Here is a 25,051-nt window from a genome sequence, read left to right as displayed (position 1 = left end):
TCATATTATTCAATAACTTTTTTATTTCAAATTTGTATTAATTTTTTTGAACAATTAATATGAGTTTAACACTTTGACTACCAGGCATTTAAAGTGTACTTTTACCTCCAGCCCAAGTGGCTTTCATCATTTTAGGCGTTCGCTACCATATGTATATATTTGATACACACAATAACTTTCACTCAGCCCATGTGTATTTTATTTATACACACGAAATGGTCATGTTTCTGCTGCTGTGTATAGCTTATCTACACACCTATCATTACAACTAATGGCTCTTTTTGTTGGTCTGGGCCCAGACTGCCACTGGTTGCAGTGGTCCGGGGATTGGCCACCAGGGGCAGCACTAGTCATTCAATGTTTTGGTTTACAAACAGAACAACAGAAAGAGGTTAGGTGAAGTGTGGTTTGTGTAACTTAGTGCTTATTTTATTTTAAAAAATTCAGGTTCTCGGGGTTTTTTGTCCCATCTTGCGTACATGATTGTATTACCCAGGCCCATGTGTATCACATTTTTACACACTTCATAAAAAAGCTCCCTATGGGCATTAGGCTATTTTTTCATGTATTCACATATTCCTGTACCCATTACCAGTACAATGAGACACTTGGACCATATTGGGTAGGTACTTAAATTTATAACATTTTTAAAGTATAATTTCACTGTGTATAAAACAAATACACATGGGCCGCCCATAAACTTAAGTGCGTATATAAATAATACACATGGGAGTTAAAGTGTTAAATGACACTAATTAAATACATTACAATATAATGTTTACATTTAAATTAAAATTAAATTATTAAATCAAATTGGTAAATGAAGTTTAACATTCTATAATTGTTACTTTCATAGTACCATTCTGGACAGTTTATAATAATGGTTTCACTGTTACAGAGGTGTTGATATACTACTATCAAGCTCAGCCAGCTGGATACCTCATGATACATGTAGAATCATAATGTAAGGAAACAAGGTGTGCTCATTCGCTGGACAAAAACTGGTTGGCCGCAAGCATAGATTCCCTCCAACGATACATTGATTCCCTCCTCAATACAATGCCCTGTGTTGCTTCCCGCAGTACTGTAATAGTGTTGTAATATTTTATCTTATTTACCTCTGGTTTACTGGTGATAGCCTAGGAGTTAATGAGGATAAGTCAAAAGATATAATTTTTAGCCCAGGTACCGATTCTGTGAATAAGTCTGTCAAGTTACTAGGTCTCTATATTGACTCTAAGCTCACTTGGAGAACCCATACTGATGCCTTACGTACTCGCTTGTCTAAAGTTATCTCTTTTCTTACACTGAAAACTTTGTACCAGTCCCAATTTAGTATTGAAGACTTTTCTATTGTCCTCTCTCACATTACGTATGGTACCCCCTTCTCTGGGGTACGTCTAGTGGCGCTAAACAATCCTGTGCCAGAAGAAAGCTACATGTAACTTTTCATCTTAGTTATAGTGATACTTGTAAACAACATTTCATAGAACACAATATACTTCCCTCTATTTTTGTCTTACAAATTTTAATGTATGTAAAAGAAAATTTAGAATTAGTTAATTTGAGAAGCTCTATCCACAATCATTATACCAGAAACCAAGACTTGATCAATCACAAGTTTGCTAGGCTGTCAAAAACACATAATACATATCTGTATTTGGGCATAACATAAAATTCTTTAATAAGTTAGTAATAAGAGACATTTCTTGTAAAACATTTAAAACAGGTTTTTTATTTTATAAAAAAAATATATTCCTGTACTGTAAGTGATTGTATTGCTCTGTCCTCTATTGTTTCTTATGTGCTGCATAATTTTGCAAGCTGTATTCTTTAGGTAATTGTTTAAATTGATGGATTTATATTTATACTCTAAATATATGTTTTTAGACATATTTTATCAAACTATGACTTTGGCAATACATTTTTATGTGGAATAACAATAAAATATTCTTGATATAATTTTTTATTTTACTTTACATGAACAACATTTTTATTATTAAAACTCCTAGGTTTATATAAAACAACTTTAAACATTTTTTGTTTAAATTTTAATTTATAATCCCATTTTTAACATGTTCATGACGACGGCTTATTTCCGGAGTTTTTTATTTGTGTTGAATTTTTCAACAATAAAGGCAAAATATCGTAGTACGTTTTAAAATTTAAACGTGTAAGTATAATGAGAAAAGTATGTAGGCTTCACAATTCTGCATACAAAAATTAATTCAATATGATTTTTCAATTTTTCTCCATGTACACGAAGGGGTACATAACAAAATTAAGCAACCTACAAAATTTTTGAAAGTAAAACATTTACCTTAAAAATTAAGCAATCATACCCGAAGGTATACACAATAGTCTGAGGTATTTATTTAAGCGGGGGATAAAATTTAACAAACCACCAAGACAGGCAAACAATAAAAACGCAATAAGGAAATACATAGCAACGTGTACCTTATCAGGCGCATAACGAGCTTTAAGAAAGCCCGATGTGTACCCGATTGGGTACAGGACGGCAGTTGTAAAAGATTGCATTTACCCGATGGGGTACACGTCGCCGTGAACGTGTTAAATTTGTTCTTAAATCTTCACCAAGGATTTACATTTTTAAATATTAATACATTGTGTAATCAATGTACATGTGTAATCTAAACAGCGCTATCAGGTTCAACATCAACAACACTAATAGAACATTTTTTAATTTGCACAAAACTGACTGATTTTACATTAGGAAAAGTATAAAAAACCTATCTTTTCTTAAACTTGGTATTACTGTGCTAGGCCAAAATATCTTTAATTGTATGAAACCCTTTATCCACATTTACAAGAGATTGTTGGAATGACCTTTGAGCAAACGCTAAACAAACAGTTGTCTTAGATTCAATTGACCAAATTCTGGCCCTTTTTATATTTACCTTGTGGTCCTCCAACAAGGTAATGCCTCGTTACATTTTTATTTCTTAGTTCCCTTTGTAAGTTTAGGAAATTATTACTAAACTACTAAACATTGCTAATCCATTACACATTTAAGTATATTTTGTTTTAAATAAGAAAAATAACATAAACATTATGACTAAATCATGAGAACTAAGTGATAGTAAATTATAGTAAACAGTGTCCATGTGTAACAGGATAGTCCTGCACGGTGTAACATTCAGATGTGCTAGTTGGATGACGTCACCATGCGGCCATAGCTCTGCCTACAGGTGCAAGAGCACACCCTTGTCTCCTTACATCATGGCGTAGAATGGAGGAACTCAACATGTTAATGACATTCTGTCACTCAAAAATATGTAGTTTTGACCCCTAACAAAGGTTAGCTATGACAAGGTTAGCTAACAGTTGTGCAATTTTTGAATTAAACTCACACTTAGATGATAGTTAAAATATTATTCAAATTGAGGTTTTTGGTCAGCTTTAATTGAAGTCATGCAATTTTTAAAGTAGGGAATCTTTAAATTCATCTTTTTAGTGAAAATACCAAAACCATATTTTGTTTGTACAAAACCAATTTGGTATTGTAAAATACAATACCAGTTTGTAACATTACTGTTTTTATGGTAACACATAACACATTTTTAACTAACCATTTATTAAAAAAACATATCTAACAATTTTTGCTTTTCACAAAAAACAAAGAAATAGGTATTAAAGAACATTAACCATATTAATGTATATGATGCCTAGTCATTGAAAAAATTAATTATCAACTGGTATCATTCTCTTCTTTTTCCTTTTTCAGTTCTTCTTTTAAGTACTCTAGTTTTGGGAAGTTGACTGAACAGAATTCAAAGGTGGATGGTGTATGTTCTGAAAAACATAAGGATTTATTAATAATTATGTAGTAGCATTTAAAAATTATTGTTAACATTTAAACCTGAATATTGGTTAGGCGATGAAATACTATTTTATTATGTTTAATTTCTTATCTTACCAATATTTGACTTCAATCTGTTAGACTTTTTCATGTGGGTTATGTCTTTTCAAAATGTTTCAAGATGACACTCATTTAGTTTAATTTTTTTGAACTGGAATTACAATTTTGTAACATTGTTAAAAACTGATCTTTTAGTAAAGTTTTAAAATATAAATTTTAAAGACAAGGAGTAAGCTGTTCCATTATGAACTTGTTAATTAAATTTTATGAATGTTGGTAATGAGGAACAAAATGTACAAACAAATCACATAGTGTATAAAATGATCTAAAAAGTAATTTATGATAAGTGTACAAGAGAGAGATCGTAGCAAGTTGAACATACTACATATTTTTATTAAAAGTTACGATATTGATGCAAGATTTATTTTTTATAACGGAAATAGACATGCATAGAATGATTGCTTTTTTATTTGAATAATTATTAGGTTACTTATTGTATGCATACTTTAAACTGTTTGTTTCAATAAATAAATTAACCCTTCCAACGCGGCTAACGCCTATAGACGCGGAACTGCCGATGCTTTAAACGCGGATAACGTCTACAAACGCAAAAGCTTTACTTTTGAAATGGCGAAGAATTAGTTGTTAAACTTCCGTAAGAGAGAGCAAGTCGATGTTCCTTTCGACTGTCGGGACTAGACAAAACGCTTTGTCACCATTGGTGGACGTTGTAACGGTATCTACTCGGGTTGAAAGCAATCGCCGCCATTTTTTGTATGGCCTGTGACGCGGCATACGCCTACAGACGAGTTCGTTTCATTCAGCTGTTTAACTACGTGTGTGTTGGTGGTTAATAAAATTCTCAAAAATATGTAATATTACATGTTTATTATTTTTTCTTATAAAGGTAATACCAAGGAATATGAAACAAAAATTAGCATTGGGAAATTTAAAAAAATATTTTTTTATGTCTTAGCGTTTCACAGTAATTTAACCCTTTTACTGCCGACGTGCGCGATTGCGCACGCTGCTGCCGTTTGTGCGAAAATCGCCAACGTGCGCTATAAAAGCCGTCTCGTATTTGTTTTATACTGGTTTTCAATGTTGTCCAAATGCATCGAAATTCAGCTGTGTTATTCATTACTATATGGACAACACACAGAAAACAGGTTTTATAATCTATGGAAGCCATTTTTGTTACTGAACTTCTTTGGTTATAACTCGAGTTTGGTTTGATGAGGTTATGGTCGATCTCATTAGTTGTGAGTTCCACTTGTGTTGTTTCGTGTTTTACGCTTTATTTGACATTTATATTTGTAAATCTACATATTTTTACGATTAATAAAATGAGTACTGGAGGGAAGAGGAAGAGAACCAGGACTGTCTGCAAAAACTGCAAAAAAGGTGTTCATCCCACAAGTTTTGGGGAACACAAGTGCTAATCAGCAGGCCTATGAACCTAAAAATGTATATATATTTTTGTAAATATTGATCAAAGTGCCTTTTAACTTTAATTTTGTATTATGTATTATATTTTCATATCAATGGACAGTGATTTATGTATTATAAAGTGATTTATGTATTATAAAGCGATATAGTGTAAAGTTATGTATCAATAAACGTGTTATCTTGAAATTCGAGGATATTGCACCAATTTCAAAAATTCATCACAGCTTCAGTATTTTTCAAGGTATGTTCCTAAAACTTTTTGGGAATGTTTATATATAATTACTATACAATAAAAAATTATAATTATGGTGGTGGTTTAATATTTAAATATAGTTGTTAAAGTGCAAACTCAAAAAATAATTTTTTATTTATTTAAAATTTTTTGTTTCATGACATAATATATATATTTTTTAAGAACAGAAAATGTTTAAATTATTTTTTGTAGCAAATTACAACTTATAAGGAAAAAAACAAGATAAAGTTTATCAATTTATGATAAAAAATAATGAATCCATGATTTTTTTAAAAAATCATTACATTTTAGTCAATTTCAGCCCGGCATTTTTCAACAAACTAAAAAAAAGGTATCCGGCAGTAAAAGGGTTAAATTAGCGCTTTAAAGGTTAAGGATCTTGAAAACACAAATGGTAAAAGCTTTATAATTGTTGTTGATTATGCTTTAAGAATATTCAAACAGATCAGGCAAAATTTATTAAATGCTATGTTTGTGTTAAATATGGTATACAGTAAGTTTCCAATAAATGAAACACACAACAACAACATTTCAGACAATCTAGAATATAACAATAGCCACCATAGCATACTTCTGCATGATTGGAAGCCTCTTACTGTTGTATTACAGTATAAATTAAATATAGATGTAGACAAATTACTTTTTCTTTTGAATTAAACATTTAAATTATTGTTTCTTTATACTAGTGCAATGGAAAAGTAGTGTGGCTTTACTTACAATCAGTAGTTAGTTCATTCTAACTACCTTCACTTAATCTTCCACTTGTACTTGAAAAGTTAACTGATGAATTGTTGTGTTGAGTCAGTTCACTTCTCTCCACAGATAGAAACTTTTCATCTTCACCTTCAATGTCAGGCACTTCTCTTTTTACCTATCACAAATGTTATAATGCAATGAATCATATATCAAATCCTGTGAGTTTTCTGGTTGTTCCATGCACAAAGACTGTTAAGTTTTTACCAAAATTGTTATGGTTTAGGACATAAATTTCTCTTATATAATAATTTCAAATGACTTACATAATTTTCTTTGCATGAACTAGGAGAAAAAAACATAGTTTACTTTGAGCTGAACAAAGATATTTTACCAACTCTCCAAAAAATTGATGATGATTAGTCTATCATCTTAACTTGTATTTTGTAAACACATCCAAAGACACACTAAAACAAACCCCTGACAACAAAAGAAAAGACTAAAAAACAGCTATGCCTGCACTCACAAAACATTCCTGACACCCACACAAAAGAAGTAAAGCCAACTCTTACCAATCTAAATATCAAAAAGTCTGCAGGTATTTGACAAAATATCTACCATAATGTTGAAACTTAATTCAGATGAAATAGTTATAACCCTTACAGCCATCTTTAACAAATCGTTCAAAGAAGGAATTTTCCCATATGGTATGAAATTAGCCAAGATTTATCCCAAACCCAAGAGAAGAGATGCCTGTATAATTGCAAGTTAGATACCTATTCCGCTTTATACTCTATCTAAAGTCACTTAGGAGCACTGAAACAGCAAGAGCATATTTATCCTTGTTTGAAGCTCACCTGAGATATGGATTAGTTGTTTGGACATCAGCAACAAATCTTCAAAGAATACTTACCCTACTGAAAAAGGCTATAAGGGTTCTGGCTGGACTCAAGAGGGATGGAAAGCTATAGAAAGGTGTTCAAGATCCTGGGATTCTAACAGTTGTAGCAATGTATATCCAAGAGGTAGTATTGCATGTAGATGGTGTAGAAGTCCCAAGAAATAGAGATATACATCAACATCATAAAAGACATCTGACCTCTACAACCTCCCAATTCACCATCTTCAACTCTTCAACTGCATGAGAAAAATCCATCATACAATGAACAAAAAATCTACAACCACTTCCTACCAGAACTGCAGTCAAGACAGGAAAACCACTAGTCAGCACAGCAAGAATGGCAACAGACCCACCCCTTCTACTCACTGGAAGAGTATCTTCAAAAACAACTTGTGTGATTACTTTCTATTTTCCACTTCTACCTCTCAAAAAATGTAAAAAATAAGTTTTTTTGTACAGATAATGATCATAAGCCCTCAGAACAGATTATAAAAGTGATAACTGCTGTAATTTTTAACTGCTTTAAACTAAACTTTGTACAGAGATAGTACTTTACACATGATTTGGATGTTTGTTGGCCACAATTTAAAAGTCTCAAAATGGATCAATCCACAAAGCGGATGATACGACACTTTTAAACTGTAACAAAACTTTAGATAGTTTGTTAACTGAACAAAATAATTCTACGGATATGGCTCTGGAATGGTTTAGAATTAAATGGATTGATGGTAAATAATAGTAAAACTGAAGACACCATTTTCTCTCTGAATTGGGAAGTAGTTCAAAATAGTAAGCCTGTTAAATTACTTGGTATTCATCTAGATAGCAGGTTAAGTTGGGACTCGCATATTAATAAGTCTTTGCAAAAAGTTATCTAGGGTTACCTGCTTGTTGAGAAAACTAAAAAATTGTGTTAACTTGTTGATTACAGCCTACTATGCCTTTTTTAATTCTCATCTCCTGTATGGAATTACACTATGAGACAATAGCAGTCATGTAGATAAAATTTTTATTTGGCAAAATAAAGCTTTAAGGACAATTAAATCTATACCAGAAAGAGAGTCACGTTTAAAAATGGGCAAATTTTTTAAAGAATTGATAATGAGTAAAACAAAAATAATGACATTTCCTAGTATGTATATTTATTGTTGTCTAGTTAGAACTTTCCACCATTTTATATTTAGGCAAGATATTCATACCCTCAACACAGGGAATAGTTATTTACTTAATCAAGTTTCAGTAAGGTTGGAAAAATAAAAAGTAGCCACATCTTCATGAAGATAAAATTATTTAATAAACTACCTCAGAGAGCCTTTAGTGTAGAAATGAACAGATTTAAGTTAGTACTAAGTAAATGGTTAAAAATTTATTGCTTTCTACTCTGTTGACGAATATTTAACGTGTGATGTTAAAACCCTGATGTTTTAATTATTTTAATTTATAATTTGTTATTTACTATTTGTGCTTACCTTGTATGTGTCATGTTTAGATATCAAGTCTTAGTTATGAATTTTAATTATTTATTTATGCTATTAAATATACTATTGTTTTAGTGTAAACGGTTAAATATTGTTGCTCTGACTTTGTCTGTTGCATGTTAATTGCTTAATGACAATAAAATATCTTGAATCTTGGTACGCTTATAAAAATTTGAATTGTTTTAGGGTTTGAATAAGATAATGGTGCTCCTAAATATTTTAAAGTATTATGCATGAAAGTTAAAATATATACTAACTGCATTACAGACTTGTCATACAAGTTAACGTTAAAAAATAATATATCTTCAGTTTGATATTTACAGATATTGTCCATATATAAAATCTATCTGTCTTTAACCTGTTGACGAGTGCGCACGGTATTTGCCGTGCCGCTATGACGGTCCATACTGAGTGCCTCATTGACCAGTGACAGACTTTTAGGGAGTAAAACAAAAAAAACTTTTAAATGTTAATAAATTTGTTTATTATAGTTTAAATGTATATAAAAATACATTGTAGATTGTTAAAAGCAATAACCTCGTTTTAAAACTTTGCTAGTGTGTGATACTGCTCAAAACAAGGATATATACAAAGGGCGACCTTACATGTTAAACATTCATAGTTAGTTACTTTTCTTCTTTGACCAGTTCGAGTGGCGTGTTTGCATGCACACATAGCACTGCCTGAGTAGTTGACGCTTCTTTGTGTCATTCTGGGGGAGTGGCCTTATAAAATGGCGACCTTGGAGGCGTAGCGGGTCTTGTGTCCCGCCTCCGTAAAATAGTTTTTAAAGTTATCACCAGGTGCCACCACGATACAGGACTAGCAACACTGTACAGGGACACTATTAGGAACAACTGAAAAGTTCCAAAAATCTCCGCTAGACGTCACAATAAGTCAGTGAGAACGAACTGACAGTCATTAGTCTGCAACGGAAAATGCCGTGCTCTCTCATACGGGACCAAACGGCAAATGCCGTGCGCACTCATTTGTGTATGTTTTGCTGCACTCGTCAACAGGTTAAACTGTGTGTGAATGTTATTATAAATTTACCAATCCTAAGTAAACATATGCTTCTTATTTAAAAATGATCTACTTTGTACCTACTATATTACTTATTGGTAATGAAGTGCCGAATGCTGTCTTGTAATTAGACTCTTCTACACTGTCCATTGTTTCATCTGTATTTATTTCTTCTGATTCTGATCCTTCCTGAAAAAATTATAACATTCTATGATATAATAAAAATTGTAAACTAAAACAAATGTATACGAGACTTTAGATAATCTATACAAAGTACGAGTACACCACACCACATGCGATTACAGGCTTAACAGTTTGCATGCAAAATTTTGAGTCTATAACTCATTTCATTCTTGAAATGACTTGTGAACAGGCAGACAATCATAAAGAAAAAAAAACTTTTACATCCCTTTGGCAGACAAAAACGAAATAATCAACCTATTGAGTTATAGGCTTCAATGACACTCAACCTATTGAGTTATAGGCTTCAATGACACTCAACCTATTGAGTTATAGGCTTCAATGACAACCTATTGAGTTATAGGCTTCAATGACACTCAACCTATTGAGTTATAGGCTTCAATGACACTCAAACTATTGAGTTATAGGCTTCAATGACACTCAACCTATTGAGTTATAGGCTTCAATGACACTCAACCTATTGAGTTATAGGCTTCAATGATACTCAACCAAATCCCATGGATAGACATGCACCATCACAGACCTCGCACAGTCTACATAGATATGCAAAATTTAAAGTCTACAGATGATATCTTTCTCAAGATATCTGGTGGATAATTAGGCCACATGTAATACTATATTACATGCTTAAATGTCATGATTGTACTCAGTTTGTTTAAATATTTATTTATTCTGTAATTAATGCTGCCATAATGGTTATCACAAAACCAATGTAAAACATGGTCACTAACAACTCAGCTAAATCCCATGGAGAGACGCATCACAATAAATTTCAATGTTACTTGTATAGGATTGAAGCTACAAGCTAAATTTCAAGTCTACCGGGTCAGTCCTTTCTCGGGATATCGTGTGAAAAGATAGATGGAGAGAAAAGAACTTTTTCCAGCTCCTCAAATAATAAGCTTCGCTTAGCCAATCATTTTCATTAATAGCAGTTATTTAGTGTAATAACTTCAAATTTAATCTCAGTTAATATATGGCTAAATGCCCTAAAAATCGTTGTCTATAGGTCACAAGTTAAAATGCCATATGATAATCTGTATCTCATTTCGTTCTAGAGATATCCTGTGGATAATCCAAACAAACAGACAAAAAGACATTCAAAGAAGAGAAATGGCAGATGCTCCCAGGCAGATTCGTGGGATTTTCAAAAAGAAAAATGTCAGTCAACTTACTGAGCGATAGGCTTTATTAAACCAGTTAAATCATATCATATACTATTTTTAATTTTATCTTAACTACTAGACGTGCATAGTCAGTTAACATTTATGCTTGTCAGTAAAATAGTCTCTTCAATGATGTTCCTTGTATAGCAATAAAGTTTTATGCAAAATTTCAAATATATAGGTCAATGCAAATGTGGAGTTCAACTCCAGTTCACAATTTGCTTAGTGCAGTGTCTGAAACCTAACGCTTTCACAGACTTTACTCTTGGAATCTGGAATTAATGTTCATCTGAAGAGAATAAAACGAAGGTCGGCGACGAAGAAGCTCAAAGTGAACTCTTTGAATTGTTTTGACATCAAATAGACTTAGATAACAAAACAAGTGTAATATAGATGAAGAAGTATTCGCATTGTCTCATCAGGTGCACAATTGTTCATCAGCAGTAGCAGCAGCAGCAGAAGCAGTAGCAGTAGCAGTAGCAGTAGCAGTAGCAGTAGCAGTAGTAGTAGTAGTAGTGGTAGTGATGTGGACAAGTCAGTGACTGCCGCTGTGCTGGCCATCAGGTCATTAGTTACCCAGAAATGATGCAGTGGAACATTGGACATTGTGTTTTCGCTGTGTAGAATTATTTTTAGGAACAATGAATCTTTGGTTACTTTGTAATGGTTGTTTGTTACAGCAATGTTTTAACCTATATGTGCCCACTGTTGACAACATGATGTAGACACCTATCCTGGTTGAGCTAACAGCTGTTATAGAGTACACCGGATACAAATGTAGGCAGACATGAGTTATGTAGGCACATGATGGACCAATCCCTGATCGCAGATCAATACAATGTTGGGTGGCTGCATTTTGCACAACAGGATCTGTAAATGACTGTCAAACCAGGACTTTTCCCGGTACGCTCTCCAGCCTGGAAATATTTGGCTCCCTCATGTTCCAAAACTGACAAATTTTACAGTCAGAATACCAAAATTGAGTAATTAACTACATTTAAATAATGTCTCATTTAACAGCATAATAAACACCGTCTTGAGTAAACAAAACAATAATTTAAATTAATATCATTCAATCTGGATCATCTAAGACGAGGATTATTATCAATATTGCCGCACGGCTGAGTTGACTGTCGCACTGTAGAGAATTACTTAAGCTCGTTGATGATGAAAAGCTGAAAGAAGAACTTATATATTTCATGAATATATGGCTCCAGATCACAAACCAAGTATGAACGCTGACTATGACTATGAAGATATCTCAGACAAGAAAATAGTACTGTACTGTTTACAATACCCAGAACTTTCAAAAGTATATAAATTTCTTCCAACCATCCCATTGACTTGTCTCTTGTGAACAATCATTTTATTAATTTAAACTTATCAAAACCAGATTGAGATCATCTTTGACAAACAAAAATTTAGTCTTAATGCACTCAGAAGCTGATATTTTTAACTCCTTAGATTCATTCTTGCTTTTCAAATAAGGGTAGGAATGCCTTTTGTAAATTGCTTTATAACAGCTGGGCCACATTTTGCTCTCAGCACATGTTGAGAGATTACAAGAGCAGACCAACAGTTTATTTCTATTACAGCACCCCATCCAAAAATACTCTTATGGTAGCTGGTGTCTGAATCAAGTGAATCCCCTCTCTACATCCCACATCCAGCACTGTTGCCAGTTTTGTATAATTATGGAAAATTACTGGTCTGCCTCAATATAATTAGTTATATACAAATAAAGTACATTTAATTTCATTCATATGTTTTATATACAACATGTAAATCAAGGAGAGTATGTGACAATAGTTATGTTATAGTTAAAAACAGCTGGGGGACAGCAACGACATAGAAACACTGTCTCAAATGTCATCGGACTATTTTTGTGCGGTTTACAATAGTAGAGATATTTGTTCTAATAGAGTACAGTCAGTTGAGCTACAATCTTTGAGGAGAACTGCTTATTATAGAGTATGTTCTTATGGAATTTAGTCTTTATCAGCTCAGGTATGAGTCAAACATGTATTAAGTTTAAATAAGGGCTCTTCTCACTATGCTCAAAATATCGGGACATATTAATGGCTCAGGTGTTTTTTAACACTTAAACATGACAAAAGTATTTTTAAAAATTATATTTTGTTCTATATATAAAAAATATTGTTCTCATTACAAAATTCTATCAATATTTTTACTCAAGAAGAGGACACACAAACATACTTTTTATTTATGGAAAATTTATCTTGTTCAGTTTCATTTAACCTTTGAAATGTTCTACTAAACATTAACGTTGCTGATTTGTATATCTCATTCTGTATTCAGCAGCAGCTGCAGAAGAGTTACCATTCACAAAAATATGAAACAACATAAAACATTGTATTAGATTTAACAAACGTGTTTAAATTAAAGCATATCCTAATCACTGATCTTATGACAGGTTAACCCATTGGATTATGTTGTTACTGTTTAATTCTTGCATTCCAATAAATAAGATTATTCAAATAAAAGGGTAACAACTCCATCAATCCTCTGCCAATTTTGAAAAATTTGGAATCATTGGGTTTGTGATTACATTGTACATATTCTATAGGGTTTTTCATTTTGGGCGGGTAGATTTTGGCAGCCTGTGGCGGCCATGCTGTTTTGGTGTCATCTGTTTCATTAGTGTATTTTTGTTCAGCGAGTGCTGCCATTTTATGACAAGTTATTTCATCATGACAAGTTATTTCACCATGACAAGTTACACGGTTGAGCAGCACGTTCAGATGATTAAAAATAATTATCAAAATGAGTGTTCACTTGTTAAAACGTTACGTGCGTTGACCATTTTACGGCAGACGTGGAGGCCCTTCAATGTCAACTCTTCAATGTTTGGTAGCTAAATTCGAGGAGATCGGTTCGGTAAACAACCAGCCTACATCCAGACGTCAAAGGAACAGCAGATCTATCGAGAACGTCGCCACTGTCTGTGAAAGTGTGCAGATAAGCCCGAGTCAGTCAGTTCCTCGCCGTGTGCAAGAACTCGGCCTTTCGCAATCTTCAACTTGACGAATTTTGCGTCTGGATTTAGCCCTGCATCCATACAAAATCTAACTGCCCCTGGAGCTCAAAGTTTATGACCATAGGCCACGCCGTTTGTTCGCCGAGTGGGCTTTGGAGCGTTTGGAAGAGGACCCTAATTTCGGCCGAAAAATTATCTTCAGCGACGAAGCACATTTCTGGATGAATGGCTATGTTAACAAGCATAATTGCTGTATATGGGACAACACCATCCCACATGATGTTCACCAGGTAGCGATGCATCCACAAAAAATGACTGTTCGGTGCGGATTTTGGGCTGGCGGAGTGATTGGTCCATACGTTTTTGAAAACAAAGTTGGTGAGGCCATCACTGTCAACGGCGAACGCTACAGAACGATGGTAATGGATTTATTTAAGCCCAAATTAAACGATATGGACGTAAACGACGTGTGGTTTCAGCAGAACAGCGCTACGTGCCACACAGCGAATGACACCATGAACATTTTGCATGAACAATTTGAGGGTATGGTTATCTCTCATGGAGGTGACGTGAATTGGCCACCAAGATCGTGTGATTTGACTCCTCTAGACTTTTTTATTGGGTTTTCTGAAGTCGCAGGTCTATGCCAATAGTCCTCAATCAACCGATGAACTTAAGATCAACATAACCCAGGCCATCGCTCAAATTCAACCGGATTTATGTGGCAGAGTAATTGAAAATTGGACCACTCTAATCCATACCATTGTGAGAAACTGCGGTGGACATTTAAATGATGTCATATTCCATATATAATGGCATACATGGACCCTCCATATGAAAAATAAATTTTGTTAATATATCATACATAGCTTGTTTTATTTCATCTCAACATCTACCCGCCCAAAATGAAAAACCCTATATTAGTGACTAGTTTATTGTGTATTAGTTACAGTAACATTCAGTTCCATAAAATTTGACATTACAAATTAAAATTTTAACCCATTTAAAAGATTTTGACCACCAATTATAAGATTGACACTCTGTGTATATAACTAATATTCCTCAAACTATATGTATATATATATATATATATATATATATATATATATATATATATATATATATATATATATATATATATATAATTTTAATACAACAACTAACTTTCACATCAAATTTAACACAATATATTACACACAAACTGAACAACAGATAAATTTAAAGACATGATGAGGAAGATACAAATATAGAAGAACATGTATTTTCATAACTTTTAAAACGATCTCAATATTACGAATTATCATGCAAGAGTCTGATGATGGAATTTAAATTTTGAAGCCGGAAGCAACATTACAGTATATTACATATTTCCTAAACTAGGATTACTTGATGGATTTAGATATTATAAGCTTTTATCTAATAACACAGTAATTCAGAGGCTATGACTATGAAAATCAAAATTGATAGCTACACCCATTTATAATGTAGAAAAATAATAAAAGTTAGATCTGGTTAAAAGTTAAAACTGCCAATCCAATTGCTGGAACAAAGGTTAAAAGATAACATTTTGTTCCATAAGCCTATAAACTTTTTCAAAGGAAGAGGTCTCACACCCAACACCCAAAAATAATGTGTCCTGAAGCTTCAAATATTTCATCACCTTGTATTGTAAAAGTCTGAATTGAACACTCATGCACATGGATATAGATGTAATTTATTCTAAACAGTTATTAGTGGCCATGTGTTTCTATGTGCAAGCGTGATGTCTATTTTAAATATCACCCAACTTTATTTTATTCTAGATGATTATGGACTTTTTAACTGTAGTACTTAAAACACACCTTTACTAAAGACGAATTAAAGGGAAAGCGTGTGTAATGTGTAATGGTGAATAAACTCTTTTAACATGGAAGTTACAAATATATTTAATACAAATTATAAAGATTACCTGAATAATGATTTCACATTCTACACCCTCAACTGCCCTATAACAAAGCAGAATATTACTTCAAGCCATAAACTCACATCCTCAAACTAAAAGATAACATTTCAGTAAATTCTCATAAACATTTATAAAACCACTGATAAAATCTATCAGAACAAACCATTACCCTTTATTTTATATCAAATACTTAGTAAAACTTCCAGAATTACAATAACTGATGTATTACAGTTGCTGCCAATCTAAGCCAGTCTTCCAGGGAAAACTATCATGGCATTTCTAATAAGCTTTAAAAAAAATCAACAAAATGTCTGATTCATCGTCATTATTGTTTAATATGATGACAGGGCAAGGTGTAATTCCTCATGTCCTTAAGGTCACTAAAGTAACTTCTGTGTACAAAAAAAAGATAAATTTAGCCCATCTAGATACATGCCGATTTGGTTAGTACAAATTTGTATTAAAATGGCAACTAAATTCATTTTTTGCTAATACCAATATATTTTGTAAGGAGCAGTTTGGATTCATACAAAACCGAAGTACAATAAAAGCAGTTGAAAATATTGTTGATAAATCTTTAGCGAATTATGAAAGAGGGGTATTATCATATTAATTGACTTGGCCAAAGATTTGACTGAATAAATCATGCGATTTATATATATATATAAAATGAATGTTTGTCTGTATGTCCTTCATAGAATCGTAAACTATTTGACTGATCATTATGAAAATTTGTATATATATGTATTTTTTTCACAGATAAGGTGTATATGCTATTCCCATTGATGTCTCCCCACCAGGTGGCACTGCAATAGATAAAGTTTTCAAAGTGCCTACACACTATAAACTGCAATTACGAGACAGTTAAATATATTAAATAGCCAAACACTATTTGATGGCGCTAAGTTATGATGTATATTTGTCTTTATGATAAATTCCTGGTTGAACTTAAAGCTTGAGTGTTAGACCATTTTATAACGAAGTACATGTACATGTACAATGGCTATAAACATACACAGATTTTCTTGATCGTAGCAACAAGGCAAACTTTATATCAGCGTTGGAAATATAAAATTCACTTGAACCAGAAGTGCACATATATATGTACAAAGCTTACGAAAAACGTGAGAAGCCACGGGAAACAGCTAGTCCTATATAAACAATAGAAAGCAAATGGATGTTCCAAACGCTGCTCGTCTTCAACTGACATTTCTGCTTTTAAATCGGCCAAACCACTTGTATACAGTTTTCAGAGTTAACACACTATCGCCATAAACTGAATTGAATTGAAAAAGTACATAGTCTGTACATTGAATGGTGTCATATTGATAAAATGTGTATTTTAAACCTATAATAACATAACACTAATTAATAAACATAGATTGATTGCATCTAGTTAACATATTTTTCTTTCTAAAACTAACATTTCCTATTACTCAATAAATTCTGAAAATTCACACAAAGATTTGCAGTAGAAAAATTTTTTTAAGGTGTCTTAAATTTTTAAAGCAATTTTCATTTTTAATTGCAGATTGTAATTTGTTTAGATATTTTGCTCCCAAATAGGTTGATTTCTTCTTAAATCAATCATTTTCTTTATTTGGAATTTCGTAGAGAAATACAAAGGCGTCAATATGTTATAAATTACTAAAAGTAACTGTAAACAATATGTCAACATAAATTTTAAAGTCATATGGATAACAGTACAGTGAAGTGTCCGTATCAGTTATTGGGTTTTAGAAACTCTGCTAGACTGTAGAAGGGTCGGTCTGTAAGCCATCTGCTCAGCTCCCTCCTCAAGTCCTGCCCTTTAAGTCCTCTAATGTTGTCGGGAAGGTGATTATGAAGCTTGCAGCCAATAAAGAATTCTAATTGGTGGGCCTTAATTAATGGCTATGTTGTCTTTATAGTGAGTCGAATACCTGTGGTTAACACCCAATACTGGCAACTTATTTTAACTATATAACTGTTTTGTATAAACGATGGCTTGATAAATAAACCGACTGTACACTGTCATTATTCCCAAGCAAGGAAACATCCCTCACGGACTCATTCAAATTTAGACCTAAAATTTGATGTACAACATGTTTTTGTAATAAAAGTATTTATTTAGATTGCGATACATTGTATTTACAGTCAACAGATGAAGTATAAACATTAAGCCAGTTAAACAAATTTTTAAACATGTAAATGTTATTCATTGTAAAATTTCTACATTCATTAAGTACAGGTTTAATATTATTAGCCTTATTGTCATTTACATAAAAATAATTGGATCCTAAATGAAATAAACCAAGTGGTGATTTATCATCTTACAAACAAGACTTTTTATGGATGATTTGTATACTTTTGTAAACTAAAATGTGAGTACTGCCCAGGAACATCTAGACTGAAAGAAGAGATGACCAGAATGTAGGATGAAAATTGGATAAATGAGATCATTTACAAAACAAGGATAATAATATACCATTCCACATTAGATACATTATTGAAACCAAGTGATGAAATTGTAAATGAACTTAATGACAAATTGATGGTTCTCCTTACTCACTTAAAGAGTAAAGTACATTTCTAGATGAACTTAAAGAGGGCGAATTTGTGGTAAAAAACTTTTTAGAAAAGTAAAGCTTTGTTTTGTAAGATGGGGTCTAAGGAGTCCAGTTTCAAAACAGGATAGTTTAAAAGCTACCATCCATCCCATAATTACATACCATAAGGATGGTAAGAACCTATTAAAACATGAGTATTATTAAATTAGAATGTCTTACCCATGATACTGTTGCAGTACATGTATTTCAAAGAAAATGCATTCAGCTATTGAAATAATTATTTAATGAAAAGATGTAATTTTAATAAGATGGGTGTGCAGCCCAGTACAAATATTTTCTAAATTTGTCACCATAAAAAATACTTAAACGTTGATGTGGAGTGATATTGTTTTTGTGACGTATCATGGAAAAGGCCCAGCCGATGGATTAGGTGGCAATGTAAAGATTTATTTATTTATTTATTATTTATTTATTTATTTAGATTTTACATGTTACAATACAGATAGTTATCCAATTTATATTGTAACATATCAATTCATATATAACTAATAGTTTTATTCTTACTAGCTAACAATGCTCAAAAATTACAACACTAATGCTTAAATCAAGTCCATGCTCTTCATGCCCTAAATTAAAGAATTGTACATTGAAATAAATTATGCCTATCAACAGCAATAATTAATAACAACAAACACCTCATCAACTCAGTATAATTACATATTATTTACCTAGACCGAAATTTTTTTTTTTTTTTTTTTTAATATAAAACATTTATATATATAGGTAACATAAAAACAAACAATGAACACAATAATAGAAAAATTAAATAATATCATAAATAACACATTTATTAAATAGTGTAAATGAACCTTAAACTCGGATACAATAACAGCTTTGTATATTTTAAAAGAGTTTATTTGGCTCTGGCTTTTTTCAACACCGCCTCAGCTTCCCTAACACCCCCAAACTCCAGATGTCCAGGCGTTCCCGGGCCAAGCGCCAGCACAGACAATGGCCTTGTAAGAAAATACAAGGCCTATCCGGCTTTTCGTCGGCCCGCACTGATCCGGACACCCGAGGAAAAGAAAGTGCTTCGGTACACGATTTTATTCAAAGCAAGGTCTGATTATTGCGGGTTAAAAGAGGTCAAGGTCGACGACACTATATCAACATGGTCAGGCAGAGCATTGTACAGCCGCATCATTGTATTGATAGGTGAATGTGCACCTAGATTTGAATGAGAGAAGTGAGGACTGAACAAACGCTCGAGCTCTAGACGAGGGGCGGGGAACATTAAAGTTTAAACGGGCAAGCAGGACACTGCAGTTCACCTCCACCAGTTATCAGCTTCTTCAAGAAAACTAGAGACCCCACACACAACGTCGCCTACGGAGGCTATCAAACTCAAACAAAAGTCAATAATTCAGAATAAGGTATTAAGTATGTATATAAATGCCAAATATTTTGAAGTACAAAAACCTTAGAAACTTTATTTGTAAGCGTTCAATCATTTCAATTAAATAATATTGAAATGGGTTCCATATTACAAATCCGAATTCCAATTTTGATCGAACCAAGGAAAAATACAATTGTATTAATATGTAGATACTTTTTTAAAAAATTGACTCGACCTGCATACAAATCCAAAAATTTTTATACGCTGTTTACAAATATCGATTACATGCTTGGAAAAGGAAAAAGTAGTGTCGAAAATAACACCCAAATCTTTGAAATTTGAACAGACGGATAGAATAGTGTCATTTAATAAGTAATTAAAATTTACAACATTTCGAGTTTTTCTAGTGTACCTCATGACAACACACTTGTCCGCGTTAAATCGCAGGCCTGTTTGGCTCCACAAGAACAAACGATCCAAATCGTCTTGCAGTAATTTACAATCGTTTAAAGATTTAATCTCACGGAAGATTTTCATGTCAAAGATATTACCTTCAAAAGCTAGTCTACAGCAGTCTTTTGAAGATTAAATTTGTAAGCCCTTTCAACTTTGTAATTTAATTTATGTTAAATAAAGAACATGCGAATATTGAGTTACGCTCCATTTCACTTTCTGCTTAGTGCAGTGTCCACAATACAACACTGGTATAGATTGACTCCAGGAATCTGGGAGTCCATGTCTGTCTGAAGAAATCCATAAAAAAAATCAATGACGAAGACATTCAACACGAACTCCTTGGTCTAGTGGGAAGGGTTAACCATTGCTACATTACATGTTGAAAACTCGGTTGTTCAATCATGCTTTGGGATTGAGTATAAAACATTGTATTGCACTCAATTGTACACATCATGAGACAACGAGAATACCTCTTCATCTAGACTACACTGGATAGCTGCTTGATAACTAGACTAAGCTCCTTTATAGCCTGGGTGTCTCTGATGTAAAGATGCAAGGAGTTCGTTTTGAATGTTTTCATTGCTGAATGTTTTTGGATCTCTTCAGACAGTTGTGAACTCCACATTCCATGCGGCAAATACCAGAGTCAGTAGAGACTGCACGAAGCGGAAGGTGAAATAGAGCTTATCTCAATATTCACATTGAACCAACCTTCCCATCATAGCTAAGTTATGTGTAGAACAAAAATATGTAGAGGACAAAAAGTTTTTCTACATATCAAACTGTTGTCAGCACTAAAATAAAATAAATTAAAACATTGCTACTACCTCAAGATACTGTCCAACTGAAAATCAAAATATTTTCTAGTAAAGTTGTGAGTTCAGTGGACGATGTTCCACCAGAAAATATCAATAGTTTTTGGCTTATTTATGTGACAGTAGACGATATGAGGTGTGTACTTAATGTCCTAATTGAAGACAGAAATTAAGTTTTATGCAACCACATAAACTTTCTTTTACCATCCTTCACATTCCTGAAAAGGGCTGATATTTTACTTGTTCCTATACATGAAGTCCTAGCAAAGATTGATGTTTCCACTGCTATTAGAACTTAAAACTCAACGTAAGAAAAGCAGAACATTTAATCATTGCAGTTTTCAGCAGTTTAAAATAAAAAAGTACATTTATCAACTAAGTAGCTAAAGAATACATTGTAATGTTTATATATAAGAAAGTATGTTTTTTATAGATTGTTTTTATCTAAAGTTAGATTTACTGTTATAAGCAAATATCTTTAATAGAAAAGCTATTTATAGCTTATCTCAAACATCAACTATTCAAATCACAGCCTAGACCTTAAATTTTTAAAATAATTTCATAGGAAACAGAACTTCTACTCGAATGTGCTTCAAACAACTTAAAAAAAAATACTTTAATTCAAGTCACTAATTTGGTTTAACAAGATGCTACTTCACACTGGCTGATTCATTGATTTCGTTTTACATTTTACTATCCAATTATGAGACTATTAAATAACTCTTGAGATGAACTACTCTATCTAGAAATAGTGTTTAAAAATAAAGAAACTCAACTTAAATAAAATCTGAATCAACCTCGTGTTATAATAAAAATTACAAATACAAAATTATTTATTTATCCAAAAATGAATGTAATTGGTAAAAATGTCAACTTCAAAGACAATATACTTTTATGAATCATTTAACTTAAGTTTAGATAATATATAAACCACATTCAAGGCTCAGTTCATTAGGCGACAATTTATTAAGCTAAAGTCATATAAAAAATCTTACACAGGGCTGGCATCACTTTCTGGGTAATCTTCAAATGTTGCTTCCTCATTTTCACAACTTTCTGATATTATCTGCGGATAATTGCTGTAACATAATTATGGTACAAATTAAAAATCTTTTTAATCAAGACGAGTAGTTTAAATCAATGACAGTTCAGAAAAAAAATTACCTTAATGAAGTGTAGGTCTTAAGTTGATGGTATATTCCGTGAAATTCAGCTATTGCTCTTGATTGTTCAATAAAATTGTCATTATTTAGATTATTAAATTGGTTTTCAAACATCTTATGTATTGGATCAAAAATTGGTTTATTTTGTAGACTGTTAATAGTATCAACCTGCCCAGGTAGTAGCTGAGCTTTATATTTCAAACGCAAACGAGCAGCATTAACTTGATGACGTTGGCGGGCAAGACGAATAGCTCTTGCTTCTTCAGTCTCATTTGCACGAGACATAGCCACTCTGATCCTATCCTTCTCTAGACGGATAGCTCTCTGCTCAGGAGTTTCCTGGCGACGGCGCTCAGCCTGCCTTACAGCAGCTGCTTCTCGTTGCGCTTTTAATCGTTCATAAACAAGACTTTGTTTTATTGTTAATTCATTAAAAGTAGAATCATTTTCAAGAAACTTTAGTCTATTATAAACAGATTTCTCAGTAGATCTTCGACTTGCTCTAACAGTGTTCTGTCTTGCTCTATCCTTTGCTAAGCGAATTTCTCTTTGTAATTCATTTTCACCAGCACGTCTTATGGCTGCTCGTGTTCTGTTCTTTTCTAGTCGGAGAGCCTTATGTTCAGGAGTCTCTAGTTGTAATTTCTTACGTCTAGCATTTTGTTTCTGTCTATAAGATTTTTTACGTGTCCGTGGCATGACCTAAAAAGTGGCAAAATTACAATATAAGGGTTGAAACTGGACTGAACTACAGAACTAGTTTTACGTAACAAAACTACAGTAATCTAATGTTTAATTGCAGGGTTTATGAAAATATTTCAACTAACACACAGTTTATATATACAGTATGTATATATATATATATGTATATATATATATATATGTATATACCTCATTAATATAAAAAAAGAAAAGTAGGTGAAGAACGACATTTGTGTGTTTAGGTGTTTGGATATCTGATACTCAATCACACAAAATCAATCAAGTGGACAGATAGATATCAGAAAATATTCTTATTTTTAGAATGAAATACTGTTTATTATAAGACAACTTATTCCAGAATTGTACATTTGCATGAAAAAAAATATAATCTATCACAGTGTGCTGTAAATAGTAATGACAGTAGTATTATATGACTTTTATTATAGTCAGCAGCAGTAACAAACCATTTAGTGAGCGGCACCAATATAACTCTATGAACCATTGATTTTTTGACTATAATTTGAACAAACAAACAATCACAGGTGAGGCCGTGATTATTCCAAATTTAATCACAAAGCAATGCACAAGTCACAGAGAGCAACTCTTTATTGCAGGAAAACATCAAAGGGAGACAGTGAGACTGTTTTGCACTGAAGAGACATACTATACCAATTATGTATAAATAAATTTATATAACACCTACATTGAACCAAGAAAATAGGGTACTACAGCAAACAGAGATGGAAGCAAGGTAATAGAGATTGAAAGCAAGGTCATATAATGCACTGTATCAGGTTTATAGATAGTCATACCTTTGTAGAACTAATTTTATTAATCTGGGCATAAACAAACTCAACAAAAACCTGAATAATAAGAGCAACTCACAATTTTGCTTGACCTATGAACCCTTTACCATAAAAACTAGAATAATGTTTATACTTGATATATGGTTATTTCCATTTTTTAATCATCGTAGGCCTCCATCATATTACACTATAAATGCTTTTACAACAAAAAAACTACCGTTATAATTCATTGTGGTTAGTCCAGGATCCATTTGAATTACTAAAAATATAATTGGTTATATCCTACCATCAATTCAATCCAAATTCATGTTGTCTTAATAGTTATGGTGACATGTTTTGAAGGCTAACCTTCATCGTCAGACCTCAGTAGCCTTGGTAGTGGATGACTTTGTAATAGAATTAAAATTACACAACACAACACAGTATAAATATATATATATATATATATATATATATATATATATATATATATATATATATATATCTTCAATAAGATAGAAAAAAATAAAAGAAAAGAACATAAAAATTCTCTATACTTCGTCGTAAGACATTTTCAAGAGATATACAGTAGGTAAATAAGTAAATATATCAACAAAAAAATAATAAACAAAAGAAACGTCATATGTTAATAAAACTAATTTTGAATTACGTACAAAGAGTAAATAATTTTGCGTAATACAAGGAATATAAAGTTATAAATTAAATTTGTAGTTAAATGTGTAATGTTATAAATTAAAATTGTAACGTGTAATTTATACATACTGCTATCCGTACCTTAAATTTAGACCATCCGGATGTTTAGTTTTGTAGCACCCTCTGATGAGCTATTTCTAAATAATTTATTTTAAGTTTATGGGGGTTCTGAATTTTGTTAATACTTTTTAGAGAAAAGCATTCATCGAATTTTTTGTTATGCACCATTGCATGGGCCGAAATAGGATTTGATTTAATTTTAAGATTTGTATCGCTGCGATTTTTGTTCATTCTAATGTGCAATGGAGTTATGGTCTGACCAATGTAGTCCTTCGGACAGTCTTTACATGACAATTGGTAAATGACATTGCTGGATTCACAAGTCATTTTACCAACTATCGGATAATTTCTTTTCGTTGTGTTGCTACAGAAATGTTTTGAACTTATTATTAAATTACATGTTTTGCAGCGAGGCTTAAAACAGGGT

The 25,051-nt window shown here is 32.4% G+C and overlaps 1 protein-coding gene across 3 annotated transcripts; it reads right to left on the bottom strand.

Annotated features, from left to right (window-relative positions):
- Positions 1 to 3,574: 3,574 nt before the first annotated feature.
- On the bottom strand, positions 3,575 to 24,312 carry LOC124360732 (SAFB-like transcription modulator). Of its 3 annotated transcripts, none has more exons than XM_046814588.1 (7): positions 24,158 to 24,312; positions 22,365 to 23,065; positions 22,196 to 22,276; positions 15,991 to 16,027; positions 9,762 to 9,866; positions 6,300 to 6,453; positions 3,575 to 3,813 (listed from the first exon to the last, which is right to left on the bottom strand). In XM_046814588.1, the coding sequence occupies exons 1-6, from the start codon at positions 24,158 to 24,160 to the stop codon at positions 6,319 to 6,321; spliced, it is 1,062 nt and encodes a 353-aa protein (XP_046670544.1). In that variant the 5' UTR covers positions 24,161 to 24,312; the 3' UTR covers positions 3,575 to 3,813; positions 6,300 to 6,318. The 3 variants fall into 3 exon arrangements, with proteins under 3 accessions (XP_046670544.1, XP_046670543.1, XP_046670545.1); XM_046814587.1 differs by having other exon boundaries at positions 22,196 to 22,279; positions 24,158 to 24,310; XM_046814589.1 differs by lacking the exon at positions 3,575 to 3,813 and having other exon boundaries at positions 6,306 to 6,453; positions 9,770 to 9,866; positions 22,196 to 22,279.
- Positions 24,313 to 25,051: the final 739 nt, after the last annotated feature.

Source organism: Homalodisca vitripennis, chromosome 4, assembly GCF_021130785.1.
Source record: "Homalodisca vitripennis isolate AUS2020 chromosome 4, UT_GWSS_2.1, whole genome shotgun sequence".
Taxonomy (NCBI): domain Eukaryota; kingdom Metazoa; phylum Arthropoda; class Insecta; order Hemiptera; family Cicadellidae; genus Homalodisca; species Homalodisca vitripennis.
The sequence above is the reverse complement of the archived record's forward strand: the minus strand, read 5'-3'. Positions and strand labels throughout refer to the sequence as shown.

Excerpts from the sequence above, each read along its gene's own strand:
- LOC124360732 (XM_046814587.1), bottom strand. Across the intron at positions 9,867-15,990 it reads AATGTGAAATCATTATTCAG|GAAGGATCAGAATCAGAAGA; the intron begins GTAATCTTTATA and ends TAATTTTTTCAG. Across the intron at positions 6,454-9,761 it reads CATTACCAATAAGTAATATA|GTAAAAAGAGAAGTGCCTGA; the intron begins GTAGGTACAAAG and ends CATTTGTGATAG.